Here is a 27,145-nt window from a genome sequence, read left to right as displayed (position 1 = left end):
AGACAGATACACAGTACCCCATTATTCCTTTGTTGGGCACCTACAGCTCAATTTGTCTACAGGACCCCACTTCAACCATGTTTTATCCTAAAATGAGGAAAATGTCATTCAGCTTCCCTGACCTCGTCAGACTCTAGGTGCAATTATACAGGGATGTGGTTGCAGCGATTGCCTTACTAGTCACTCCCCATGCAGGTCTGCTTCAACATGGGCCAAATCGCACTGGCCAAGAGACTGATCAAGAGGGCCCTCTGCTTACTGCACAAGGGGTTTCCCCGTACCTGGCTCGGAGCCTTCTTCCAGTCGTTACTCGAAGAATCCAAACACTCTGCGTATCATGCTCAGCAGCGTCAGGCCCAACACACAGAGTAAGAGGTGGAATCTCAGCCAGATGATTGTGGGTCTTAGCCCTCCAGGCCAGCAGCTATTTGCAAATGTCACCATGGAAACTGAACACAATAGGCCTGATTGGCACTCTGTGTTCAAGAGAGTTTCTAATGGGCCCCTTTGCTTGATCTCTCATTATTTCATTAGCAGTTACCGTATACGTTTGACTTGCTGTGACCGCTAACATCTAACACCGTCTCTCCAGTAGGAAGGCATTAGCTGTCCTGCAGCAGCAGATTCACTGCCTCTCCTTGCTCTGGCAGTCCTACAGCCTGGACTCTACCACCAACAGGAAGTACTCCCGGCTGGCAGCCCTGATGGAAATAAATTTGGCAGATGAGTCTGAGAACAAGATGCAGGTGTGTGGGCCCTTTCCTAATAGTCCTGGTATAGATGGCAAAGGTCTAGCTACCTCACCTCTCCAGGCGAATATCCTCCACGTATCAGCGTGGCTCCAGAAGTAATAATCCCTGGGAAGAGGGAAGTTCCCAGAAGGCTTCTGAAAGGAGGCCATTTTATGCTCTGGGGTAATGTCTCTGGGCACAGGCAGTATTGCTGCGTGGGGTTGATCGAGAACAGAAAGGCTTTGCGTCTTCATATTGCAAACTATACCGGAGCTGGCAATTAAAAAAGAAAAAGAAAGCTTTTTGCAAGAGAAGTTACCATTAGCCCAGCCTTGAGAGCAGGGGGCAAAGTCATAAGTCAAATATTTCTCTATGTTTTTAATTAGAAAAGTCTCTGTGGCAATCAGATAACCATTGAGTGTCAGCGTGATGTTTAACACACTGCCCCATGTTAGCCTGCTCCAGACCTCCACTGAGCTGGTGCTGCTTCCAACTCAGTGCTGATGTCTCTAGATATGGAAATTTTTCTCCACCTAAACATACCATCTACAATGAGACACCATGTTCTATTTGGGCAAGATCCCCAGGCTTGCTCCCAAACTAGGGTCTTCTCCTGCTTGGCCTGCTGCGTGGCTTTTCCTTCAGCAGCCTTTTATTTTCTTTATACGGTTGGTGAATTTCAGCAGGGTGCATTTTCGTATCTTCTTTTCAATGCCTTAGATCATTTCGACATATATGGATTTTTCACAGTTCTCCCAAAGTATGGGCTATAAAGACGAGTGGCTAAAATACGAGATGATGGCTATCCAGAGAAGTTCCCAGTGCAACTTCACCTTCACCAGGGAGAGGTTGCTAATGACAGCACAGTTAGCTCAGGCACTGGCCTATAGCAAGCTCTGCTTGGGTCACCTGACCCGATCCATCCAATTGGGTGAGTCCATTCTAACCATTTGCTGGGAGGGAGAGTTTACATAAACCCGCGCACCATATATACAGGTATATGTATTCTTTCTTCAACAGGCTTTCAAGCTCATACAATGTGTGTGCGGCTCCGGAAAACCAGCCTCCACTGCCTGGTTCTTTCGGTTCTCTTCAAATCTGCGTTCCTGAAGAACAAGTACTGTCATCATTTCATCTGGCTGTGTTAACTCGCTAGAGTTGGGGTATTTATGTTGTGTTGGTCAAGATGATTTATAAAGAGAGATGGACGAATGCGTGTAGATGGGCAAATGGGGTGGCGTAAGAAAGACAGGACGGAGATGGAAGAAGGGTCCGAGAGATGGTGCGATTGGTGGACGTAGATAGAGGGGGAGGCGTGGATTGATTTTAACCTGGCCGGGATCAACAGTATGATACAGCAAGCTGGAAAGGCTTGCTGTCGAACCAGCCCTGACGCCAACTACTGCTAGCATGTTAGGGTCAGAGCTCCCTTAGGACTTTCCCGCTGCGCAACAGGGTCTCAAGGGGTAGTTTATAATGACTCTTAGAGCTCGTAGGTCTTATTTTGTAGGTACACCCAATGCATCAGAGTCTTAGAGTGGCTGTGGGAACTGGCTACTCAAGAGGAGAGCATCATGGTCTTGGCATGTTTCTATTCAGCCTGTTTAGACCTGCTGCTTTGTGATGCTGGTAAGTGCTGTCTGGAGTTTAAGAAGGGTGGCCAGACACTGCTATCCTCTGCCAGGATTCATGCAGTTTTCATGATGGGAAGAGGCACTTAATGCAGTGCTTACACTGGCTGGGAGGGTTGTGTTACCAGCAGTATCCACTATGGCCATTAGTAGTATCTGTGTGGCTATAACCTAGGAGCTCTACTCACAGACCAGGACCACATTGAGCAAGGCGCTGTATGAACACAGAGCAAAGACCGTTTCTGTCTCAAAGAGCTTACGCCCTAAATGTAAAAGGGAGACGACATCGTCATGAAGCAGAGCATCAGGAATGTTGAGGTGCTCTGTTCTTGCACGTCTAGACTGAGATGGTTCAAGGGGACTCCGAGATGGCCAGAAAAGAGCACAACTTGGAAAGGCATCTGCTAGCCTCTCATGCAGCCGTGCCTTTCTCAGGCCCTCTCAGTTTCTCTTGTGTTGGGACCTTAGTGTGTGAAGAGGGGAGTCATTGCTCTTCCTACCATGAGTTTTTTATATTGAGTTTTAATGTAAGGAATGAAAATCTCTGTTGACCTATACAGGCCATTTTTATTTCTTTTGGACAGTTTTGAAAGCTGATTTTTGGCTGCTGATCAGGTACTAGATGGGACCAATTTGCATGCCACACAGATTGCTGACTTACTTAAAGGAAGCACACAGAGCAGTGCTGACTTTGTCCAACAGGATGAGCTTGTCTGGTTTCCACCTCTACACTACAAGCTGGGGTTGGTGGTTTTGAAGCTACCCTAGGTCTGGCTTTTGCCAGGGGACCAACAGGATTCCTTATTAATGGGCAAAACATCATAAGGGAAAATATGTTTTTGTAGGACCTACTTGATCAAAAAACAAACTTCATCTCCTAAAGCCATGGCCTTAGCATTGAGTAGACCACTATGGGGTGCAGGGGTTTATTCTCAGGGAGCACCACCTGGTAAGGATGCCTCCTCTAGGAGGAAAGGTAACTGATGTCTTCATGTTAACTCATTCTTGATGCTTTCTGATGGCACCAGGGACATGGTGCTTCACTAAAAATGCCAGATTCAGTCAGCATCCAGCCATGATTTAAACTGACAACCCAAGGTCCTTGTCACCAAACACACCCAGGTGAATGGCTGTTGTGAGGTCTCTTCTGTTCCGACACTGTCCTGTTAAGTGCTGTTGAGTGGAATGGCTTCTCTGAGGCCCATTTCTTTTGCAGGGTTTGATTACAGGCCCATTGAGGAGTGCCTGCAGTTCATAAACCAATATGAAGCCAGCTGCATCCTTAAGTCTCAGAGCAACATCATGCTGAGTCTATATTCCTCTTTGGCAATCTGGTAATACAGGGGTCTCATCAGATATGTCTCTGCTTTGGGGCATTAGCTTGCGCTCTTTTGTGCGCTGTGGGGAAAGAACCGTGATCCTGTAGGTATGGAATTGGGTGCAGAGAATTCACCCCCTGCTGCAGAATCTGTTTTAAAAAAATAAATAAAGCCAACATTTTCCAACGTGGGGACCTAAATTCCAGCATTTGGCGAGAAGGGGCCTGATTTTCAGAGGGTTGAGTATCTGCAGCTCCCATTGACTTTAATGGAAGCTACAGGTGCTCAGCTGCTCTGAAAATGAAATGGCCCTTTCATGTGACTGCCTAGGGCACCTATGGAACTAGGGCAACATTCACCCCTGTGCAGAGGCCAGCACAAAAACTTGTCGCCATTTAAGTCCCTTTTAAACCCTCAAAATAGGGGAGGCTCTTTTCTCATTTGTCCCATTTTTATGAGCAGCTCTGCAAAGCCACCCGCTGCTCCTTGCAAGCTACTGTAAGAATAAAAGGGGAGTTGTTGAGTGCAATATTAAAGCAGCCTTGGCCGGTGGTGAATGGAAGAGGTTGACGGCTTCCTTCCTGTTTGTTTGGAGGTTTGGCAGACTCCAGCAGTGGGATCTGTTCGAGGACAATTTCACAAAGGCCCAACGGCTGGTGAGCAGAACGAATGCATCCCTTTTTGGCACTCACGGCTTTTTTAGATTCCTGGAATGCCAGGGCCTGTTGCTCCGGAGAGTCATGGAAGACACGCCCGAGAAGGTCCGGGAGGCTCGCAGTTCAACGCTCGGGGTGATTTTTCTTTTATGTCAATTTCAGTGCTTATTTAAGGGAAGGACCGGTAACAGCCAGGCCTGGTCTGAGCAGGTATTGTGCATGCATAGCTCTTCCCATTCGGATCTGTTACACGCCATTCTCTTCCTGTTCTTGTGTCCATTATTCTCGGACCCCACGCGGCTCTGCCAGTGCACAGCATTCTGTGCTAGTCCAGCCCAAGTGCCCATATAATTCTGCCAATGAACCTCATTAGCCTTTTGCAAAAATTCCCCTGGCTGCTCATATGGAATCAGCTCCACTGGGATCAGCTACATAGGGAGCTCTAGTGTAGACAGGCTGCTGCCAGCATTTTAAGCACCACGCCCCTACTCAGAGCAGATCTAATCTCCTCTCTTTAGTACTTTGAGGAATTCCTTTCTCGCTGCTCAACAAGTCCAGTCTACCACACGAGGGTTTACAGCCTGAAAGCCTCTGTTAACCTCCTGGGAGATGAAGATAAGAGCCAGGTCCCTTTGTCGAAGGGTCTCAAACTTTCAGCCACTTCCCAGACCGGACTGGAGGAAACTTCTTTCAGTGTGAGCCCTGACAGTGTCCACAACGAGGTAAGCCGTGACTCTTCCCTTTGAACGCCAGGGGAGCTGAGCTCTGGGGTAACAATAGAAACAAGGTGGGCAATGGTAATTGCAGTGCAATGGGCATCGAGTGACAACTTGTCGTAACTTTCATTCTTGACGTAACAATAACACCACGAACAACACCCCTGGGCGCAGTTGGATCCCAAACTACCGTGTTTACTAGGGCACACAAACGTGCAAAGCCCAGCTACGCACACGCTCCTGCTCAGACTGGTTTCTGGTGGCTTCTAAAACATAAACCATGATGAGCACCGCTAGAGGGCTTGCAAACTACTTAAAGGGAGTCTACCATACACTGGATAACTCGCGGAGGGAATTGTCAGGGTCCGCAGTGGAACTGATGCGGGTACACGGAGATCCCACTGGGGAAGAGTCTTTGTTGCAGGTTCACTATTTTGCCTTCCACATAACTTTCCCCCTATGGTACAGCCCCTGCTAAACTGCAGGTTTAGTTACTTAAAAAATTCAGAGATTAGGCATTAAGGGGAGAGGGTCTGGGTTTCATCTGCTGCTTTATTTCCCCCTGCCCTTTATAGACACACCCCGTGGCACCTGTGCATCCAAAAAGACAGATAAGAATTCCCGTTACAGCTCTTTTACTGCTGCTCCAACTTGGTCAGCAGGGGCCACTGTGAAACATGAGTTTCAGCTTCCCTTCTCATGACCATCTGACCTGATGTTCTTAGCCCATGTGGCCTGTGCTTCAGAGATCTGGCTCTCCCCCTGTACAGGGCACAGATGTCATGACAGAACTACTGATAGGAGGACAAGCAATGTGCACTTTTCTTTTTGCTCTTCAGTAACTCAGGCCAACACCTTGAGCTGGACATTTTCTCCTTCTCCCTTCTTGCCCTCTTGGGCATTGGCTCAGCCCCTGCTATTGTTATTAACCGTGCTGAGAAGATTTCCTGTTTTGTGCACAGTATCAGGCCACCGGCAGAGTGGAAGAGCTAAAGGACAGCAAAGATCAGGATGTAGAGGGCACACAAGAATACATGAAATCTGCCGCATCGAGGCTGAAATCCGAACCTATGCCGAAGGAATTGACCTTTGTTCATCTCCAGCTGGGGCAAGCTCCCACGTCCCCCCACACTGTGCCTGCTGGTGAGCCTATGGAATACATCGGCATTGCACCCCACCCATTGCCCTCGACGTCCAGAAAACCCCAGGGTGCTGGTGACAAAGCCTGAGGGGGCAGGAGAGACTGTCAGAGCCAGGACATTGCTGGGGAGGGTGGAGGGTTTGCTGGGATACGGAGCACGTACATTGAAAACCTGCCTTGTCATGGCTCAGAGGCCAGCAGAGAATTTGAGGAAGGATGCTTTGGAAAAAGGGGGGAAACTGACACAAAGGGGTTCTTTTCTTTTAGTCTGTGTAGTTTAGTGGTGTTTATGGGACCCTGGAGTGATTGGGTATAACTCTGTACTCAAGGGGTATGACTACACTACAGTCAAACACCTGGGACTGGCTCGTGTTAACTGACTTGGGCTTGCAGGGCTCTGGCTGTGAGGCTATCAAATTGCAGTGCAGCTATTTGGGCTAGAGCCCGGGCTCTGAGGGTCTCAGAACCAGCTGCGGGTGTTTCATTGTAGTGTAGACATACCTTAGGATAACCTCGGAGCGGGACAAGGTTCTGTGAGAGTCCTACTGAGACCCCTCTTCCAGCAGATATATCTCCTGATAGGGGTATTGAAAACTTGCACCTGAACCCTTGGGCAGTGTATAACAACAGTCCTGCTATGGAATCTGTTCCACTGTTCTTCCGGGAACTCATTCCTCCTGCTAATGCATTGGGAATTCCTGCAAATAATCTTCCCCAACATAATCCTCCTCCTGCAGGGACCAGCCACAATCGTATCAATAGCATAGATTTTAATGGAAGGTGCAACAGTTTGAAATGTGTATTGTTTATAATAAATTTATTTAAGACATATTTATAATGTGCCATAGAAGTGAATACAGAGTGACTTCCACACCCACCCACCCACTGTTAACTCTGCATTACGATACAGTTTTACTTTGCACAGTCATATGGCCTTCGGTGAGGCACCAGTTTAGCAAAGCACTTGAAGTCTCACGGAAGTCAGGAGGCATCCTCGCAGGCTTAAAGTCAAGCATGTGCTTTGGTGCTTTGCTGAACTGGGGCCCAACGGAGGGAGGTGATTGAAAGGTAGCCACTGTGGAGTTAACTGAACCGTTAGAGAAGTTGTAAGACTGAAAGGGAAATGGAGCATGTTCCTATATTTCACGGCACTTCCCTGTTGGGCGCTGTGGCTTATCAGAGGGAGCCAGTTTCCTGATGGGGGGTTTATAGCCGCCTATCACTAAAAATAGAGCCACTAGAGAAAGTAAATGCACCCCACCCTTCCACTGCATTTATTTCCCAGTGGCTGAATCCTGCTACTGGGTCATCCTAGCAGTATAGCTGTTTTTTCCAGTTCTTTGCATCTCTGTCCCAGTCCTTTGAATCCATCCCCTCCTTCTTTTCTCCTTTTCACCTGCTTTGCACTCGTACCCCCCATGGTCCTATGTTACTGTACAATTCCTGTGGTTGTGGGACTCCCTGCAGCACCCGTCATCCTTGCTTCCTGTTTGAGAGATCCCTGCTGGGCAATGCAGGTCACTAATTCTCCCCACCAAGGAGCGAGTATGTTACCACTGCAGAATTCCCTGCACCTGCCTGGCCATGGGGACAAGAAACAGGAAAGTAGACACAGGTCTATCCTACCAATAGGCCACAAGGTAAATAAGCCTTACACCACAATTTGTATTTAAGATGATGCACTGTGGTAATGCCCAGAGGAGCTAGTGACAACCAGTGCGGCATGTATCTTCCTTTCAATTCCAGATGCATTCAATTGTCAGCGACTGCAGTTTCTGCGATAGCAGTTCAGGAGAAGAGCTAGGAGGGGGACACTAGATTTCATGGGATCTGAGTTCAGTTAGGGACGGTTTGTTTCTCTTTAGTCCCAGACCGTGGAGGTGAGTCTCCAAAGATGATGGTTGCATATTCCATGGTGCCTGAGGAGAACAGGACAGCTGAGGGCTCAGCAGAATGTTTGGCACCTTTTGGCTTTGGTGGAGGTTCCACGTTGGCATACGTGACATCGTCTGGATTTGGCTTGGGTTGGTGCCTTAGCATGGCATATATTATACCGTTCTTCAATTCCCCATCGGGGGTGGCATCTCTGGGGTGTCCTTCATCCTTCTGGAAAGCCACAAATAATAGGAGAATAAATCGAAAGTCATCTTTTTTTAACACTTCCACTTCCTAAATATTAAGTCTCACTTTACCACAGCTAAAAATCTCCTCTCTAGATGGTGAAACTAGGGGGCACAGGAAAAGAGAAATACATTTCTCTAGGGTGCTCACAGAACATCCCTACTGTAAGGACTGAGGAATTGGACTGAGGCACTTCCCATATTGGTTTGTTCAGTAATATGAATGCATTGCAATCATCTAGCATTCAAGGATCTCTGAGTTTAGACCTCTGAGCCCATGCTGATCAGATTGCAGATTCGGGGACATTAAACTTCATGCAGCTTGTGGTCATGGTAATATCCATATTACCAGCACACAAACAGAAATACAAGAATCCTGATTCCCATTCTCCTGCTCTAAACACTAGACAATCCTGCTTCCATCTGCTTCAAGTAGCTAGATGTAGGAGACAGAACAAAGTGCTAGAAATACCAGACCTTCAACCTACCTGCCGTGCTGCTAGCCTGCAGTTAGGGTGGTCACCAAAATTCAGCCCATTCTCTACTGTGAAAGACAGAATCTAAATTTAATGTACAAACTGTACCTAACCCTTTGTATTTTATGTACAACTAAAAGTGGGCCACGGGGTGAAGGATCTAGCACCTCTCTCCCCCCCATTTCCATTCAGCATGACCCTCACTACTGTTGACCCAGGCCAGTGGGAAACAAACCCAAACTGCATGAAAACTGGACAAGTGATAGAAATGTACCTCTTTTTCTCCCTTTGGTGAAAATAATAGCCATGATCGCAATCAGTGCACTGCAAACCAGGAGGGAGACCAGTGCCAGGACAACATAAAGAGTTCTGCAAGGAAATGCACAATATCTCCATTAATATTCTTGGCATCAAAGGTGACCTGGTTAATTTGGGAGGGGACTCTGTGTGTTGGAAACTGGATTAAGGCTCCAAGATCTAAATTCAGCATGCAAAAATCACACCGGCTGCTTGTACCTTAATGCAGTTCCACTGACGTCAATGGGGATACGCTGACTGATGCCACCGGAGGATCTGGGCCTGCTGTATTTTCCCAGGGTTGCTTCTTGCAAGGGATAGACTCAGGAGCTTGAATTATTATCTAGCACTTGCTGGCAGTGCTACTAGAATTCAAAGGGAGCCCACCTCATTGCTATGCTGTACCCCCTCCACGGGTCTGTCTTTCATCAGGGTAATTATCAGGGTTGTCTTTGATCAGGCCTGGTAATGGCTCTCATTTGACATGTGATATTGTTTGGTCTTAGGCTGTGTTCTTAATGCAAGAGACAGAGAAGGCACAGCACAGCTGGGTGCTGCGCTCATCCCCTAAGTATTCTTAAGGAGTGGAAAGAACAGACAGCTCAACTCCTTCACTAAGGGCCTGTTCCACTCCTACTACAGCCAGTGGGTGCCTTTCCACTGCCTTGGGGGTGATCAAACCCTGTAAGAGACTCAGAGGAGGGGGTGTGTGTTAGTCTTTTACAATCCCACCCTTTTAATCTGCAGCAGACCCAGCAAATCTCCTCTGGGGACCCTACAGTCAGCCCTGAAGACTTTTGTTTGTATGATGTTCATACCTCTGCTCCTTGTTGCTGGCCACAGTTGGGTGGGCGTTTTCCCCCTCGTTAGTGGGAGGCGAAGTAGCCTCATTAACTGTATCATGAGACACACTTTTTTCTGAAAATAAACACAGGAGTGAGTGGCTCTCCCCCGCACGGCCCTGGCCTGCTCGACATTCTGGAAGTGATGGGAAATCACAACGAATCTTTAGAGCCTCCTCGTACTAATCCTGAGTGATCACTTGTTGGTCAGCAGTGAGAATGTGACAATGGGGTGTGATGCAGGAGCTCTTTACCGCCCAGAGGAGTCCAATAATCCCTCAAGGAAGTGCTGTGCATTCTATCCAGGTTGTTATATGGTGCCCCTCACCGTAGTATCTGAGCAAAAAAAAGTTTAGTGTCGATACCGCCAGAAAGTGAGTAGCAGATATGGAACTAGAACTCACATCTTCCGAGTCCCAGGCTCCCACACCACCCATTGGGCTACACTTTTTCACTGGAGACATTTATAGCTAGTAAGGACCAAGCCTTGGAAAATCTACTAGAGGAAACAACCCTGCAATGGCCAGAGGGATAGTCTAGACAACCATTGGTTTCCATGTGCCCAACCTTGCCAGTTGCTGAGTGCCTCCAGTGAGATGGACCTGGTAGGTCTGGGGTTTATGACAGATAAAAGGGCTAATGCCAGAGAATACATGTGAGCAGGGACTGATAAGCCACATATGGGCAAAAGGTCCCCTTGGATAAAGATCCAAGTGCACAGTTTATGATCTGACCCTCTTCAGGGTTATTGGGATGGAAGTGTCTAGGGGACAGGCTATCCCTTGTGAGGCTCCATTTTCAGTCTAGTCAGAAAGACCACAGGAATCGCTTCTCCCAATTTATTTTCTGTATTTCTGTTTCCTATACTGGCTCAGAGTAGGAAGTGTGGAGAGGCATGAAAATGGGTATCGAACATAAGAATGGCCATACTGGATCAGACCAAAGGTCCATCTAACCCAGTACCCTGTCTTCCGACAGTGGCCAATGCCAGGTGCCCCAGAGGGAATGAACAGAACAGGTAATTATCAAGTGATCAAAGAAAAGTTTAGTATTCATGAACTATAACAAAGGAATGAGTTCAATCAGAGATTTGGGCAACATTCAGATCAGTTCTGGGGCCATTTCATTTGCTGGTGTAAATTGGTGTAGATCCATAACAACTAATGATTCCACTCTGATTTACGTGAGGCAGAGGATCTGCCAGAGTTTGTTTTTAATACTGGTAAATATCAAAAGTCTCAAAAGGTAAATTCAGAAGTTGTCTCTGGGTCTCCTGCAATTTCCCTGCTCTGAGGAGCCCATCTGAGTTCTGCCCTGTAACCACATCCACCAGGGGATGAGAATTTGCTGACTTTTAAGGGAAGTCCACTTTTCTTTGAGTAACTCACCCAAAACATTCAGTGTGATCATCTTCAGTAGCACGGTACTTCCCTGGAGATGGGTCTCACAACGATACTCCCCTGAGTCACGTAGCTGGAGTGCCACCAGTGTTACTATAATCTCTCGGTTCCACCGGTCAATCTTTATCCTGGTCCTTCCTTGTGTATTAACAATCTGATCGATCTCAACGCTGACAACAGGTTGACATCTGGTCGCGGTTACCATTTTGCACCAGGTAAAATTACTAGGTATCCTGCTGTCGTCCATCACAAAATAAGAACAATTTAAGGAGATGGAGCCTCCTTCTTTTGCAGATAGCCTCATGGGAGCTGGAGAGAGAAACCGGTGACTGGTTATTGTGAGAGAGGGAAGGAAAGAGACATGTCCTGTAGGTGTATAAATGCCACCTGCATCTAAATGGGAAGACAAAGGATTAGACCAAACCCCAGCCCAACAGGAGCTTGCAAAAGACATGGAAATAATCTTTCCCAGCCCAAGGAGAATATTTCCTAGGATTGGCTGTGCACAATTACCACGGGAAAACTGCGCAGTATCCAAGCTGCAATCAATCACCACGGGGCAGCCCTGAATCCAGCCTGATGCTGCTGCCACTCTGAAAATGCACCTTCACAACTGGCCCCTCTGCTGCTGGCGGTCTTAGCATTTGAGGAACCAAGGACTGAATGATTCATGAAGAGGGGATGCCTCTCTCATTCCTGGAATGGGGGACCACCCAGGACAGGGCAGGGGTAGTTTCGCTGGGGCAGCACGGGGAAACTTGCACTGCGACTGACCATGCTGGGCCTCCCCTGTGTGTCAGGATAAGGGTCCAAGGGTGTCATTGCAGCACCTTTCACCAGCAGTGATAACAAACAACACTCAACCAGGACAGGGACGGTGCGAATGAAGAAGCCCTGTCTTGTTGTTGTTCATCCTAACTGGTAACTAGCGCTTCAGATTGGGAGTGGGGTTTCTCCATGCCGTGGGGTTTCTATCCCAGCTGGTCAAAGATTTTCCATCTAAAAGGTTCAATTTTTGATGCAAAATGGCTTTTTGACTAAATAGGAAATTTGGGGGAAATGTTCATTTTCATTGTTTTTTTTTAAAAAAGTTTTAATTGAACAATTGAAAGTTGAAATTTTTTGAGTTTTCAACACAAACCTTTTGGTTTTCGTTGTTTTGACAAAAAGACTAAAAATGTCGTTTGTTTGGGTTTTTTTGGTCAAAATTATTTGGAGGGAGGGGGAGATAGGTTCCTAACCAGCTTTTCTTTTTATCTAGATGTGTGAGAAGCGTACATCTAAATACATGCATACGATACAGATGGTGTTTCTATGTCTAGATATGTAATTGAAGGTTATTATTTTAGCCATTTCTCTCTACCATATATACTGGGGAGTTGACATCTATATACCCTGTGTTTTCTTTGGAATAGGAATGGAGCATTAGTCTAATTTGGAATATCCTGGTTTGAGCTGATTTGTGTCTCAACTAGACCATGAGTGATCTATAGCTCACCATCATAAGAAACCACCACTTTAATCTTTTTCAATGGGATAATTGTCAGATGATTCAAAACCCCGCACAAGTATGTTCCTGAATCCTCTATCCTGAGCTCCGTCATGGACACAGAAATCCAGCCTATTCCCAAGTCTGTTAGATTGACCCTTCTTTTTGGGTATTTCCCTCCTTTTGCTCGGACGGTCAGGAAGATTTTTCTGTTGCATTCCTGGTCTGACAGCATCTTGCACCAGAATTTCTCCTCCAGTGCATACTTGTATTTGTAGTAACACCTTGTACTGAAAGAGCTTCCCTGTACAGCTGTCACCAGTTCCGGCTCTTCTCTTGCCAGGCACGGCCCTGCCAAGGAAAGAAAAGCATTAGTGAGAATGACCTGCCCATCAATGCTCCGACTTCAGGCTGCTGTGACTCATCGTCCAGGCTCCCATCTCTGTCTAAATGAACTTCTGTGCTGAGACTCGATCCATTGCTCGGCCGCCTTCCCATTCAGTTTCCCATGTTCTTCCCCACTGTGAAGCTTGTGTCCCCCCTATCTTCATTGCCGGCTACCATGTGAACAACTGATCAGGAGCTAGGCTGGCTCTGTCTGGTAAACTGGCACGGGTCTCAGAGTAGCAGCCGTATTAGTCTGTATTCGCAAAAAGAAAAGGAGGACTTGTGGCACCTTAGAGACTAACCAATTTATTTGAGCATAAGCTTTCATGAGCTACAGCTCACTTCATCGGATGCATTCAGTGGAAAATACAGTGGGGAATTTTATGTACATACAGAACATGAAACAATGAGTGTTATCATGCACACGGTAACCAAAGTGATCACTTAAAGTGAGCTATTACCAGCAGGAGAGCGGGGGGTTGGGGGGGGGGGGACCTTTTGTAGTGATAATCAAGGTTGGCCATTTCCAGCAGTTGACAAGAATGTCTGAGGAACAGTGGGGGGTGGGGGGTGGGAGGATAAACATGGGGAAATAGTTTTACTTTGTGTAATGACCCATCCACTCCCAGTCTCTTTTCAAGCCTAAGTTAATTGTATCCAGTTTGCAAATTAATTCCAATTCAGCAGTCTCTCATTGAAGTCTGTTTTTGAAGTTTTTTTATTGAAGAATTGCAACTTTTAGGTCTGTAATCGAGTGACCAAAGAGATTGAAGTGTTCTGGTCTGATCATCTAATCCTCGAGTCATCTTGCAGGATTGTTCCCTACAGCACATTCTCTGTTACTTTCTCCAGACTTATGGCATGCAGTTCCTAGGCTGGTTTGGAGACAGGAATCCCTTCTAGCATGAGAAGAGCCTGTTTCCAAAAATTGGGGGTGGTTAAACCCTCCCTGAAATCTACTTTATGGCTTTTCATTCCACTATAACATATGCATTTACTAGGGGAAAATATGGAGACCCAGCAAGCCGAGCATTTCTTGCCATGGCAAATAGCTGGGCACCCAATTTCCGTGCCTGCTCGCAGCTGGCCAATGTGATAAGTGCAAGAGCAAAGAAGCGCAGTGTGCTACGAATGCAAGAGTCAACGGGAGGGGAGGGACAATCTCTCGGTGCCTTACCTGTTAGTGCCAGCAGTAGCAGCCGGGCTGGGAAGCGACCCATCCTGTCGTGGGAAGTGGTTTAGATCTTGGAGAGGTGGAATGCAACATTGAGGCTTCTTTGTTGCTGTGAAGATGGGTCGGCAGTGAACTCCCTTTGTCACTGTCTGTGTCCTCGTGCTGCAGAGTGACAATATCGTTTGCAACTGTTGGAAAGATGCTTTTACCACAGTCCTAATCTGAGCGTTCAGACAGGAAGCCTGCATTTTGGCTATCAGCTGTTTCTCATTTTTACACATGTTTGGCGATCTGCTCTTGGAAATGGGGAAGAAAGAGAGAGATTAGCCCATGTTCTATTTTTAATAACATTTGTAGCCTTGGTGTATAGTACATGAACAGCTTTCACTTTTGTATCCCTAGATCTCAAAGCACTTTATAAAGGGGGGAATGAGCCATAGCTGCATTGTACCATTAAGGAAACAGAGATGGGAAATTACTTTGCCCAGTGTCACACAGCCGGTCCGAACACAGGTCTCTTGACTCTGAGCCCAGTGTCCAATCCACTAGGCCATGCCATCTCCTTAGTAGAACATCCCTCAAGTTGCTTCTCATCAGGGTCCCTTGTGTTGTTCTCTAGCTCTGTGTCTGAATGTGTTTGGGATGCTGACCTGGAGATGATATTTTTGCTTACAGCCATACAAAGAGGAGGAGGATTACGGTGCTGAGGAAAGGGAAGCGGGATCATGTTGGTTCACCTCCATGTGGGAGATTGGAATGCACGGCTTGGCTCAGCCGATCCATCCAGTCCTATTGGGTGTTCTGGGATGCGTCTCTCACAATCTCTCCTGATGAAGCTCTTCCAACTTTGTATAAATAATGACCTGTTCATTGGAACAGCACCTTGGGCACTCAGATCTGAGGTGACTGCCATAACTGCTGGGCTATTGGTTATTCTGTTCTCTCTTCCCATTGGGTTTTTCACAAAAAAACTTCAAAAGGGCTCGGTTTCATCCCAGGGTGGTATAGGAAATATTTCAAAATCTTGACATTTTTCACAGGATGGGAAAACCAGCTCTAGTCTTCCTGGGGGGTGGGGGGAGTATGGGCTTGTCTACACAAACATTTAGTTGGCAGCAAGCTGGGGTGAGACTCTCCCCCACACTAACCCTCACGGTTAGTCCCTGAGCACCTGCCGATGTGCATTAACGGTTCATTGGTGTGTTTTGATCTAATTCTGTTTCAAAGAGGAGTAGATCAAAGTGAATTGACGAACTCTTAGTGAGTGCCAGCAGGGTCACATGGGCAGTTAGTCCGCGGCGGGCTAGTATGGCATACGCTCACACCTCAACTTGCCACAAACCAATTGTGTGAGAAGACAAGCCCTGTAAGTCAGTTTTGTTTGGCTCTGCCTTGGGTTCACAACCAGTGTGGGGGAAAGGAGAGCATTGCTGGTACTGGGTTTGGCCATTAGGGTGCAGTTGGCATTCTGGGGGTGAGTTCTTGCTGGTGTCAGTGTTTTGCATTGTGTAACTAGATCCTTTCCCAGGATGGCTAGATGCAGCTTTGCTTTGGGGCCTGTGATGAGTCAAACTCACATGCCGATGACACCGCAATAAGAGGGTGGAAAAAAACCACAGCTGGGTCACCCTATTTTTGCAGCATGATTTCTTGTGAAATCAGGAAACAACAGGCCTTTTAACACCGAGCAGCGGGCAGGCTCCAAGCCCGTTGTTCTGTCTTGTGCAGCTGGTCCGTGTGCTGTGGCTCAGCCAATAGTGCTGAAACTCTGGTCCTCAAAGATCCAAGCGGCTGCGGGTAGGAAACCTGCAGGATTCACCTTCCCTGAGTCCAAAGACTGTGAGCAAACCACCCCGCTCTCTCCTTACAGCCCCTGGCCTGGCCCTGGATTCCTCTTCCACGATTGCAAGGCAGAGAACCTCAAACCCATGTGAAATGAGCTGTGAGATCGAGTTTAGAGAATAAAAACAGTACCTAGCTTTTATGTGCATTACTGCCAGGATCAAAAATCATGAGTTAGCCCCCCCCACAAAATCCTGATTTGTCCCAAAATCATGACTTTTAAATAGGAAGATTATATGTTTTTTTGGGGTCTGTCCTTGGACGTCTCCTGCCCACCCCCAGTGTGTGTGAGACAGAGTTGCCAACGCTACCAAATGTATGGAATAAGGTGATTTTCGCCTCTGCTGTCCTCAGATCTTCCTCCCCTCCCCAAGTCTCCATTCGTTCTTCCCACTCTACAAGGGCTGCAGTGGGGGGTCTCCCTTCCAGTGCTGTGAAATGAGCCCTGCAGGTTTGGCTTATGTCCTGCTCCTTTTAAAGGGAGCCCTTGCTGTTCCTGTCTCATCACTAGTGGGTAGGAAGTGGATGTCTCCTCGCTGAGCCAGCCACTCGCTGCACGTGCTGCTCCGAGGCCCATGGAAACAAAGCTCAAAGGCTCCCGAATGGACAGGACGTGGCTGCAGCTGGGTATCTGGTGTGTGCACTTATTGTGTCTGAACCTAGTGACACCACCGGGAAATGTTGCGTTAGGGACCCAGCAAACCGAGAGGTTCCAGCTCAACCTCTTGGTGTGTGCGTCAAGTTGTGGTATCACTCCCCTGCCTTGTGTCATTGGCTACAAACAGCATCATCTCTGAGATGGCATGAGTTTGGTGGATCTCAGCTCACAGCCCATTTGCGAGAGGCAGTAGAGGTAAACAGCTCCCATATGTCTGCAGACTCATCCAGGTAAACAGCCGGTCTCCCAGCTGCTAGTGGGATTCAGAGCACCGTACCGTTATCACCGTGGGAAAGGAATTTGCTGAATTAGGGAGAGAAATGTAGCCCGTAGCACGCTGTCCCTGGTATCTGCTGACATTAATAGCAGATAGCTATGTTCCCCAAGCCCAGTGCACAACAGCAGCCAATCCTCAACAGCTTGGGCAAGCAGCTCCATGTACCCAGGGTCCCGGGTGGCTCACTGCTATTCTGACCGGCACTAGCTAGATCAACGTGAACTTGGGTATGCCTACGTGTGCGGCTGTCACGCTGTTGGTGGCAGTGTGGGCCCACCCTGAGTTCGGATGAATCAGGACAATGCGCTTGTCAATCTGACACCCAACAATGCCTTTTATTTTAGCACCCTACGTGCGAGTAATGCATATAACCCATTGTGGCCCTTGGAGATTGCTCCTGATGGCTCGATGGCTCAGATACAACACTCCAGAATTAGGCGTGCGCACTGCCAAATGCGGTATCTTTAGTTCCTTTTGCACCTAGGCATTTTCTATTCGCTTTGCAGGTAAAACAGGGTTTAGCAAGCAAAGGTTTATCTGTCATGGCTAGAGGCACTGGGAAAACTGAGCAGAACCTTCTCATCCGAAGCATGTGTGTGTCTGCAGGTGTCAATATCTGTGTGAGTATCTCTGCATGTATACGTAGAAGTGCTGGAGGAGTTGGGAGCTTGGCTGGAAAGGCTCTTGGAATTCTTTTTCTTTGCCTACTTCTCTTCCTCCTTCCATCACATCCTTGTCTTACTAGTGTTTTCCTTTCCTCTCTTTAATCCTGAACAAAACAAAACAGGAAATTGGTTAGGTATGGAGTAAGGGATGAGGAATCCATGCTGGTTTCAAGGAGCTGCCTGCTTTTTTGAAAATGTGCCTCTGCGCGCCCCCCCCCCACGCACACATTTGAAGCCTGGGTCTCCATTGGTGCTAGTGTAAATCAGGACTGTGACCACTGCTTATCAGGCTGGTCAGTATGGTCTTACTGTTACCTAGTTCCCTCAGTCTGTTGCTTGCATTTCTTGTCCATTGTCTTCTACTCTGATTGCCAGCTCTTTGGGGCAGGGAAAATCTTTCTGTTTTGTGTTTGTACAGCACCTAGCACAGGGGGGGCTCTGATTCATGACTGGAGCTCCTGGGTGCCACCATAATGACATAGTAATGATTGTAGTTAACAGGGTCACCCTGGTGTGGATAATGGGACAGTCACATCTGTGGTGATGGTCGACTCTCCTTAGCCTAGGAGATCTGAAACACGACAGTGGATTTTATTTTAGTATCACGTGTTTGAGCTATGCACATAGATAACCTGGCAAGGATTAGATGTTTATCAGTAAATGTTGGTTTCATCGTACGCACACAAGCCAATGCAAAAAATGTTTCCATCGATAATCATCTAAATGTACAGATAGTCAAAGTAAGAAAGCTGCTGCTTGAGAATGTGTCACAGTTTGATGTGAGGGTATTTATTTTGTATACTGTGGCACGTGATGTTGGCAATTTGTGTTTTAGCTGTGACAAAGCTTTAACTGTTCAAATCTCAATATTTACTGTCATGAAATAATTGTCTGACTTCCCCCATAATTTCCTACAACTGTGAAAATTTAAATAGATAAATATTATAAAAGCTTAAATAACCATCAATATTTTCTGTTAAAATGATAGAACAAAAAACTGAATTCTGCCAAGCCTGCAACCGCTGTACCCTGTAAATTGTTCCCGAGACAGTTGGCTCAGGTACTAAACAGATCTCACTCCTGCACCTGATGAGTGCACTGCCAAACACTGTGTCTTTGGTCCTTTTTGCCCCTAGGCACTTTCTTCTTAGTGTCACTAGTCTGGGAGTTTCAGAGTAGCAGCCGTGTTAGTCTGTATTCGCAAAAAGAACAGGAGGACTTGTGGCACCTTAGAGACTAACCAATTTATTTGAGCATGAGCTTTCGTGAGCTACAGCTCACTTCATCGGGAGTGGGATGGTTTCACCTCCAGGCTGCTGGTTTGAATCCAGCCCAGGCCTGTGTTGACTGAAACTGTTAACTTCCCATGGCTGTTGTGGAAGGAGTGCTGAATATCACTTCAGTGTCCACTTCATCCGTGCACAAAACCATGACCAGAATTGCACTAAATGGCCTCTTTCTAGGCCACTTCAATAGCAAGGCCAAGGACTGAAAGGGCCAGAGGACAAATGAACAGACTCTTCACCCCCTAGAGAGGAAAACTCCCTCCACCCCGCAACAGAGTAAACAGTTTACATGAGAAACCTGAAAGATGAATCTAAGATCCTAGTAAATACTGTTTATCCTGAAGAAAGGAAAGAAATCTGGGATAGTCTAAGCATTGCTGGAATTCTCAGTTCCCTTTGTCACAGGTTAAAGGGTCCTTTTGCCATTGTGGCAGGGTTAGAGATTTGAGTGGCACCTGCAGCTCACTCGGATCCACTGGATTCAAAATCTCCAAACATTCTCCACCAGACAAGACTTTTATTAAAGGCCTGGAAGAGAGATTCCACAATCCACTAAAGTCACCTGTATGTTTTAAAATTATTCTTACACTTTTGCCTTTGTTAATATCATTAATGCCTTTGATGGCTTGCTTTTTGCCTGTTACGTGAGAGGCATGAGTTAAAGTGTGTGTTGCGTCACCCTCTAGTGGCTGGTCCACACAGAGGGTAACAGACTACTACTGCCACCAGCTAATGGAGTTACCCCTTTAGTGCAAGTAATCAAGGTCTCTGCTGTCAGGTCAAACACAGCTGGTGACCCATGAGAGGTTATTGCTACATTTAGCTTCTCAAATGTTTTATCGTCTTCCTTGACAAGCAGCTAAGATATATCCTTCAGCCTTACTCCCGGTTCGCACTGCTCATCCTCTCCAGACTCCTCTATCTTGCTTATGTCTGGGGCCCAGCACTTGGGAACGCTCTCCCAGCTGGGATTCATCCCGCCCCGTATACACTCAGTGAGATTACCTGTGAGTGGGAGGAGGTGGTGTTTGTTCCGGCCGTGGATCTCCTGCTCCGTGGCTTTGCTTCTCCTTCTACTGGCGACGACAAAGATCAGGAGTGCTGTCAGGAATTTAGCGCCCAGCCATCCAGCCATGATATAGAGGACACTGAGACTGACCGCAGAGTACCAGCTATGGGAAACCACACGCACGACAGTTAGGGCTGACTGGGAAAGGAGATTTCCATCCTTTACTGTGAATCTTGCATTTAGCTGAGCCTGAATTTTCTTCTTTCTGTCTTTACCTCTGCTGATCATTCCTGGCTGCAGTTGGGAGGGTGGCTCCTATGCTGTCAACAGGACGGGATGTAGTCACAAAAGCTGACCTGTCATAAGATTCTGGAAATAAACACACCCCATGATGAAGATAGTACAAGTGAACCTTTCCCCTGTAGCCATGTCCTCGTCATGAGGAATAAGAAGAACAGAGTTAATTTGTTTGTTAGCAGGGAGCATGGAACATGGGTTTCCTGTGGAAATCCACCCTATCCTTTTGCCCTTTACCAGCAAAAAATTATTCCTATGAGTGAGGTCTCTTGGTCTTTGGAATAATCTTGCAAGAGAAGTGGTGGAAGCTCCTCAAATGAGATCATTAAAATGAGATTGGAGAAAGCCCAGAGAAATATACTGACAGGAACCATCGTGCATTGGCCAGAAGGGATGTACTATGTAATCTCTAATTTCTGTGCACCTGATCGTGCAAGGTGTTAAGTGCTTCGTAGGAGATGCTAAAGTCCCTCATTTCTGAGCAATCAGGCTCAGATCCTCCATGGTATTTAGGTGTCTAACTCCCCTTGATTTCAATGGGAGTTAGGCACCTACATTATTTTGAAGAACTGGGCCTTGGTGCTTGCAGAATCTTATTGTATGACTGATAAAAGCCTGGGTGTGACAAGAGAGCAAATTTTGAGTACTGCTGGTTAAACCTCAGAAGGACCAGAGGTCCCATTCATATAAGGATCCAAATGCTCAGATGCTTAGCTAAACTTCTTTGCTATTATTAGGCTATGGGGAAGGGCACCTTCTTGTGAGGAGTCCATTTCCACCCAAGTTGGACCCTCCACAAGAATGGCTTTTCCTATGGCCTTTTCTGTATTTCTGCTTCCTGCACTGGCTGAAAGTGAGAAGGGCAGAAAAGGAAGAATATCAAAGAAAAGGGCAGTGTTCATGAACCTTGACCAAGGGCTGCGTTCAGTCTGAGATCTGGTCAGGATTCAGCTCAGTTCCTATTCTACCCACCCCAGTTCGGCTCGACACCCATTTAATGCACACTGAAAGTTAATTCAAGCAAAAATGCAAATGGCACAAGCTCGGCCTTAAACCTCAAAAAAGTCAGAATTTTGGGGGTGAAGGCCCAGCCTCTTTATAGCTCTTATGGGCTTTTACCCAAGACTCACAACAGGTGGCAATACACAAGATAATTGGTAGATAATACTAGTAGGTATCAAAAGCCTGTACAGGTGCATTCAGGAATTTTTCACTTGTCTCCTGCAATTTCCTTGCTCTGAGGAGCCCATCTGAGCTCTGCCCTGTAACCACATCCACCAGGGTGTGAGTATTTGCTGACTTTTAAGGGAAGAACCATTTTCTTTGAGAAACTCACCCAAAACATTCAGGGTGATCATCTTCAGTAGCACGGTACTTCCCTGGAGATGGGTCTCACAATGATACTCCCCCGAGTCACGTAGCTGGAGTGCCACCAGTGTTACTATAATCTCTCGGTTCCACCGGTCAATCTTTATCCTGGTCCTTCCTTGTGTATTAACAATCTGATCGATCTCAACGCTGACAACAGGTTGACATCTGGTCGCGGTTACCATTTTGCACCAGGTAAAATTATTAGGTCCTCTGCTGTTGTCCTTCACAGAATAGGAACAATTTAGGGAGATTGAGTCTCCTTTTTTGGCAGATAGCTTCATGGGAGCTGGAGAGAGAAACCAGTGACTGGTTATTGTGAGAGAGGGAAGGAAAGAGACATGTCCTGCAGGTGTCTAAATGCCCCTGCATTTAAATCTGAAGACAAAGGATCAGACCAAACCGCAGCCCAACAGGAGCTTGCAAAAGACATGAAAATAATCTCTCCCAGCCCAAGGGAAATATATTTCCTAGGATTGGCTGTGCACAATTACCACGGGAAAACTGCGTAGTATCCAAACTGCAATCAATCACCACAGGGCAGCCCTGAATCCAGCCTGATGCTGCTGCCACTCTGAAAATGCACCTTCACAACTGGCCCCTCTGCTGCTGGCGGTCTTAGCATTTGAGGAACCAAAGACTGAATGATTCATGAAGAGGGGATACCTCTCTCATTCCTGGAATGGGGGACCACCCAGGACAGGGCTGAGGTATCATGGGGACAGGGGTGGTATAAATGAAGATGCCCCAAAGTCTGGGATGTCTAGCAGCTGGTTTGATCATCCTTCTTATTGGTCATTCAAACTGGTAATCAGGACTTCAAATTGGGAGTGAAGTTTCTCCATGGGGTTTCTATTAGAGTTGGCCAAAGATTTTCTGTCTAAAAGGGGTATTTGTTTTTAATGGAAAATGGCTGTGTGCGATACAGAGAATATGTGCAAAAAATCTTCATGTTCCTGGAAAAATATTGATTTTTTTTTCCAACAACCCGTAACTGAAAATATTCAGTTTTAACCCCAAATAATTTGTTTTTAAGAGGGCCAAAACCCCTTGTTTGTGGAGTTTTGAGAAACAATGAGACAACTTTTTTTTGTTTTTATCGAAAGTTTTCAGGGGGCAAAAAGATTTCCTAACCAGCTGTGGTTTCTACCAATGTATGTGCTAGCATGTGATGTATAGATGCATGTTTGTGTGTGTATATACACACACACACACACACATTTAAGTATATACATGCATCTTAAACCTATTTTGTTTCTATAAGTTGATAAACACTTGGGGTTAAAATACATTAACCATCACTCTGTAGTATCACTGGCATGTCTGTCTGTACAGAATGTGTTTTATTTAGAAACAGGACTGGGAATGGAGTATAATTTGGAATATCCAGCCTTGGGTTGATTTGTGTCCCAACCTGCTCTTCACTGATCTATAGCTCACCTTCATAAGATACAGCCACTTTTATCTTCTTCAATGGGATAATCTTCAGACCATCGGAAAGCCCGCACCAGTATATTCCTGAATCCTCTACCTGGAGCTCCGTCATGGACACAGAAATCCAGCCAGTTTCCGAGTCCTTTAGGCTGACCCTTGCAATTGGAAGGTTTAGAGAATTCCTTCCCACTGCGGGGGAGCTCAGGACGAGGGTGCGGCATTTCAAATCTGACAGCTCCTTGCACCAAAATTTCTCCCTTCGTGAATACTTGTGCTCATCGTAGTGACACACTGTAGTGAGCGCACCTCCCTGCACTCTTCTCACCAGTTCCAGGTCCTTTCCTGCAATGCAAGGCCCTTCCAAGGAAAGAACAAATCGATGTTAGGGGTGAGAATGACCTGTGGGGACAGTGGCTCTTAACCAATGACCTGCCCATCACTGCGACTACTTCAGGCTGCTGTGATGGTTATTCTAAACTCCTTACCCGTGCCTAAATGAGCCTCTGTGCTCAATGCCAGTGCATATCCGCGGTCTCCTTCCCATTTAATGGTCCATGCTCTGCTCCACTCTGGAGCTTACGTCACCCCATCTTCAAAGTAGGTTAGAGTGTGAACAACTAATCAGGAGCAAGGCTGGCTCTGTCTCATACAGTCTGATAAACTGGCACTGGTCTGATAATCTAGTCCACCGCCTTTTCAATGTTGGAGTGTTTGCTACAGCACGTTCTCTGTTTCTTTCTCCAGACTGACAGTACCCAGTTCCTAGGTGGGTTTGGATAAGGAATCCCTTCTAGCAGGAGAGGAGCCTGTTTTCACAATTTGGGGTGTTCAAATCCTCCCTGAAATCCACTTGATGGCTTTTCTTTTCTCTATAAAATATGTAATTTACTGCGGGGGAAAAAATATGGAGACCCAGCAGGCTGAGCATTTCCTGCCATCACAAATAGCTGGGAGCCCAATTTCCGTGCCTGCTCGCAGCCAGCCAACGTGATAAGTGCGAGAGCAAACACGCGCAGTGTGCTACGAATGCAAGAGCCACCGGGAGGGGAGGGGAGGGGAGGGACGATCTCTCGGTGCCTTACCTGTTAGTGCCAGCAGTAGCAGCCGGGCTGGGAAGCGACCCATCCTGTGGTGGGAAGTGGTTTAGATCTTGGAGAGGTGGAATGCAGCCTCTAGGCGTCTTCAGTGCTGTGAAGATGAATTTCCCCTCACGGGTAGGAAGTGAACTCCCTTTGTCACTGTCTGTCACGTGTTGCTCTGGAGTTAGTGTCGGTTTGGAATTGTTGGGAAAAATCTTTAACTGGGGCAACGTCCCTCAGTTTAGTCTTTGGGGTGGGTGCCTGTGCTTCTGTGTGTTTGAACTGCCAGCCACTTCTCATTTTAAAAAGCACAACAGCTTAGCTATTGACACTTGAACACAGGGAGCTGGGCAAGAGGATGGTGCATGTTGGAGCTTCAGATAACATTTTTAGCATCAGTGTATGTTGTTTTGTTGGCTCTTAGTTTCTGTAGGACACAGTGCGGGCCAGATCCTCTCCTGCACCCCATCTCTGCTAGGTAGGGTCGGGGGGGGGCATCAAGGTGATGAAGGTGTTTCACATGGTCTAGAGGCTGCTCTAAACTTCGCAGCGAAGAAGGAACTTCTCCATCAGCCTGGGACAGCTGGCGTGTAGGGAGACCAGGGATTTCCCGCTACCCTCTTGCAGTGCCATGATCTCACTTCAGAATATTTCATGAAACAGAAGTTTTCCAGTGGGCTCTGCTGGTGGAGGGTAGTTTGGTTGGCTTCCTTATGAGCACTGCCTACGGTTGCCTATTGCACTTTTAAGAGAGAGTCCTGTGTTGCACCTCTTATCTTCACCCAGTGGGAAAGAGGTGAGAGTCAGCGGGTCCTGCTCCCGAATGAACCTGAGGCATGTGGAAAATGACCCACAAAGGCTCTGTGTTGGACAGAAGCTCCCTGGAGAATGTGGTTGGCACCTGAACCTGGGAGACTGTCGGTAATGATGTGCAAGGAGCCCAGTGAATTATGTCTTCAAACAAACCTCCGTCTGTGTTTGCATTAAGCAAGGTGTGAAAGGTGTAAGGGATACCATTCCTCTGGGGTCAGAGGCCTGGGGCTGGCTGGCTGATTAGCCCTGCTCATTGCACCTGAGAAAGACCTGGAACGTAATTAGCTGACCCTTATTTAAAAAAAAAAAAAAAAAAGGCAGCAGGAAATGGCAGAGAGGACTATAACACCCTCCAGGAAGCTGAGGGGTCAAGGGGTGCGCGCCCATTGGACTGCTGCTGGAGCTACTGCGAAGAGTAATTGCGCCAGAAACCAAACGGGCAGAAGGGAGACTGCATGGAGCCCTTTATTGCTGAGACTCGGAGGTCAGAGCCAGGAAATGTGGGTTACTGGAGTTACTGGCACAAGGGACTGGCTTGGGGAAGGGACTACTTGGCCGGTACAGACTATAAGAGAAGTGTTTGTGAGGGTTTTTTGTTTTGTTTTGTTAAGAAGGCTTAAAATGAAACTGCTGGAAATTGCTTCCCTAGAGTCCTTGAGAGAGCTCAGACAGAATTACCTCAGGGAGTGAGCTAATTCTGTGAGAGGAAAGCCTGGTCTGGAAGAAGGAAGACGCTCTAAGATAGGCCCTAATCCTCTGACACAGGGAATATCACCAAGGGGGGCTGCCCCACGCTGGTACATTGTTTGGGAGAATCCTTATAACAGGCCTTAATCCCCCTGAACAGAGACGACACTGTTTCTGTCCCTTGGCACTATGTGTGCGCTGCTCTCTGAGGTGACGTGAGTTTGGTGGCTCTCAGCTCTAGCCCTCTGGGGTGGAGACTGTGCAGCTAAGCATCTTGGATAACGCTGCACACTGATATGGCAGAGAGCAGCAAGCCCCTTTGCCGTGGGTAGCAACCAGAGCACCAGGCTTTCTATCGCCATGGGAAAGGTCTCAATCTCTGGGTATGTCTAAGCTGCAGTCGTAGGTGTAGGTAGACACACATGTATTATCTTTAATCAAGTTAACATGGCTAAAAACAGCCGTGAAGACACGTTGGCATAGACCTCAGTGCAGGCTAACAATGCAAGTATATACCCAGGCTCCCTGGGCAGGTGTCTAAAGCCCACCCTGTAGCCCATGTTGCCATATGTTCTCTGTTATTATTAGCATGTTAACTAGATTAAAGTGAGCATGGGTATGTTTGCACAAACTACAAATCACATAGGGTGAGAGAGAAAATTCTCCTTTAACTCTCAGAGTGGGGCCACTGGGACCTGGTAGCAGTATTCGTTTTATGTTCCTACAGACCCAGTGTGAACCTTAGAGCACTGACCACTTCTGTTCTTTGTGGGGAAACACAGAGAGGTATCTATAGGATTCGGCTGTCACAAGTTCCTAGCTGCAGAATATAACTGATAAAGCACAGTTTTAGCCCATCCCTCTGCTCCCACTCTGTGTTGTTAAACCCTAACTCAGCCCTGCAATGGATTCCTGGACTTGTTTCATGTACTGGGAGTGAGATGGCCCCAGATTACCTGATCCTTGCACTACTGCCCTATTTTGGTCCACCCCGGGTAAGATATCTCCCTGGACATGTGGGGAGCATTCCATTGGTTTTCTGGAGACATCCAGCCAGGCTGGACACACATAGTAAAACTGCTAGTTTTTCATTACAACACTGATTTTCAGTGAATCAGGACAAGACACATGGAGAGCTGAGACATGACAATGCCCTTTATTTAGCATCACCTGGGTTAGTAATTCACATAGCCCATTGCACCCTCTGTAGATTGGACCCGAGACACGCCATGGCTACTAAGAAAAGGAGTACTTGTGGCACCTTAGAGACTAACCAATTTATTTGAGCATGAGCTTTCGTGAGCTACAGCTCACTTCATCAGATGTTTACCGTGGAAACTGCAGCAGACTT

General features: G+C 47.0%; 3 protein-coding genes and 1 long non-coding RNA gene across 4 annotated transcripts in view; 2 read left to right on the top strand and 2 right to left on the bottom strand.

Annotated features, from left to right (window-relative positions):
- LOC125625269 (adenylate cyclase type 10) overlaps positions 1-6,911 on the top strand; it is a 28,279-nt gene extending 21,368 nt beyond the window's left edge. Inside the window, exons 25-33 of the mRNA XM_075122130.1 lie at positions 196-368; positions 596-746; positions 1,452-1,662; positions 1,752-1,848; positions 2,242-2,360; positions 3,579-3,696; positions 4,277-4,472; positions 4,856-5,059; positions 6,016-6,911. Coding sequence (XP_074978231.1) covers positions 196-368; positions 596-746; positions 1,452-1,662; positions 1,752-1,848; positions 2,242-2,360; positions 3,579-3,696; positions 4,277-4,472; positions 4,856-5,059; positions 6,016-6,282 — 1,536 coding nt within the window. The 3' untranslated portion in view covers positions 6,283-6,911. The remainder of the gene's footprint in view (positions 1-195; positions 369-595; positions 747-1,451; positions 1,663-1,751; positions 1,849-2,241; positions 2,361-3,578; positions 3,697-4,276; positions 4,473-4,855; positions 5,060-6,015) is intronic.
- Positions 6,912-7,056: 145 nt separating this feature from the next.
- LOC125625120 (polymeric immunoglobulin receptor) lies at positions 7,057-14,580 on the bottom strand. The gene is made up of 7 exons (XM_048826786.2): positions 14,383-14,580; positions 12,828-13,169; positions 11,318-11,638; positions 9,906-10,005; positions 9,065-9,159; positions 8,803-8,858; positions 7,057-8,300 (listed from the first exon to the last, which is right to left on the bottom strand). The coding sequence occupies exons 1-7, from the start codon at positions 14,423-14,425 to the stop codon at positions 8,031-8,033; spliced, it is 1,227 nt and encodes a 408-aa protein (XP_048682743.2). The 5' UTR covers positions 14,426-14,580; the 3' UTR covers positions 7,057-8,030.
- An 814-nt stretch (positions 14,581-15,394) lies between these two features.
- LOC125625124 (uncharacterized) overlaps positions 15,395-27,145 on the top strand; it is an 83,088-nt gene continuing 71,337 nt past the window's right edge. The window contains exon 1 of the long non-coding RNA XR_012665683.1: positions 15,395-15,745. This is a non-coding gene — a long non-coding RNA (uncharacterized LOC125625124). The remainder of the gene's footprint in view (positions 15,746-27,145) is intronic.
- Positions 17,470-24,422, bottom strand: LOC125625122 (polymeric immunoglobulin receptor). The gene is made up of 6 exons (XM_048826788.2): positions 24,298-24,422; positions 23,222-23,572; positions 21,750-22,070; positions 20,392-20,485; positions 20,113-20,279; positions 17,470-17,925 (listed from the first exon to the last, which is right to left on the bottom strand). The coding sequence occupies exons 1-6, from the start codon at positions 24,338-24,340 to the stop codon at positions 17,882-17,884; spliced, it is 1,020 nt and encodes a 339-aa protein (XP_048682745.1). The 5' UTR covers positions 24,341-24,422; the 3' UTR covers positions 17,470-17,881.

Source organism: Caretta caretta, chromosome 21, assembly GCF_965140235.1.
Source record: "Caretta caretta isolate rCarCar2 chromosome 21, rCarCar1.hap1, whole genome shotgun sequence".
NCBI classification, from domain to species: domain Eukaryota; kingdom Metazoa; phylum Chordata; order Testudines; family Cheloniidae; genus Caretta; species Caretta caretta.
Note: the sequence above shows the minus strand (reverse complement) of the source record. Positions and strands in the feature narration are given on the sequence as shown.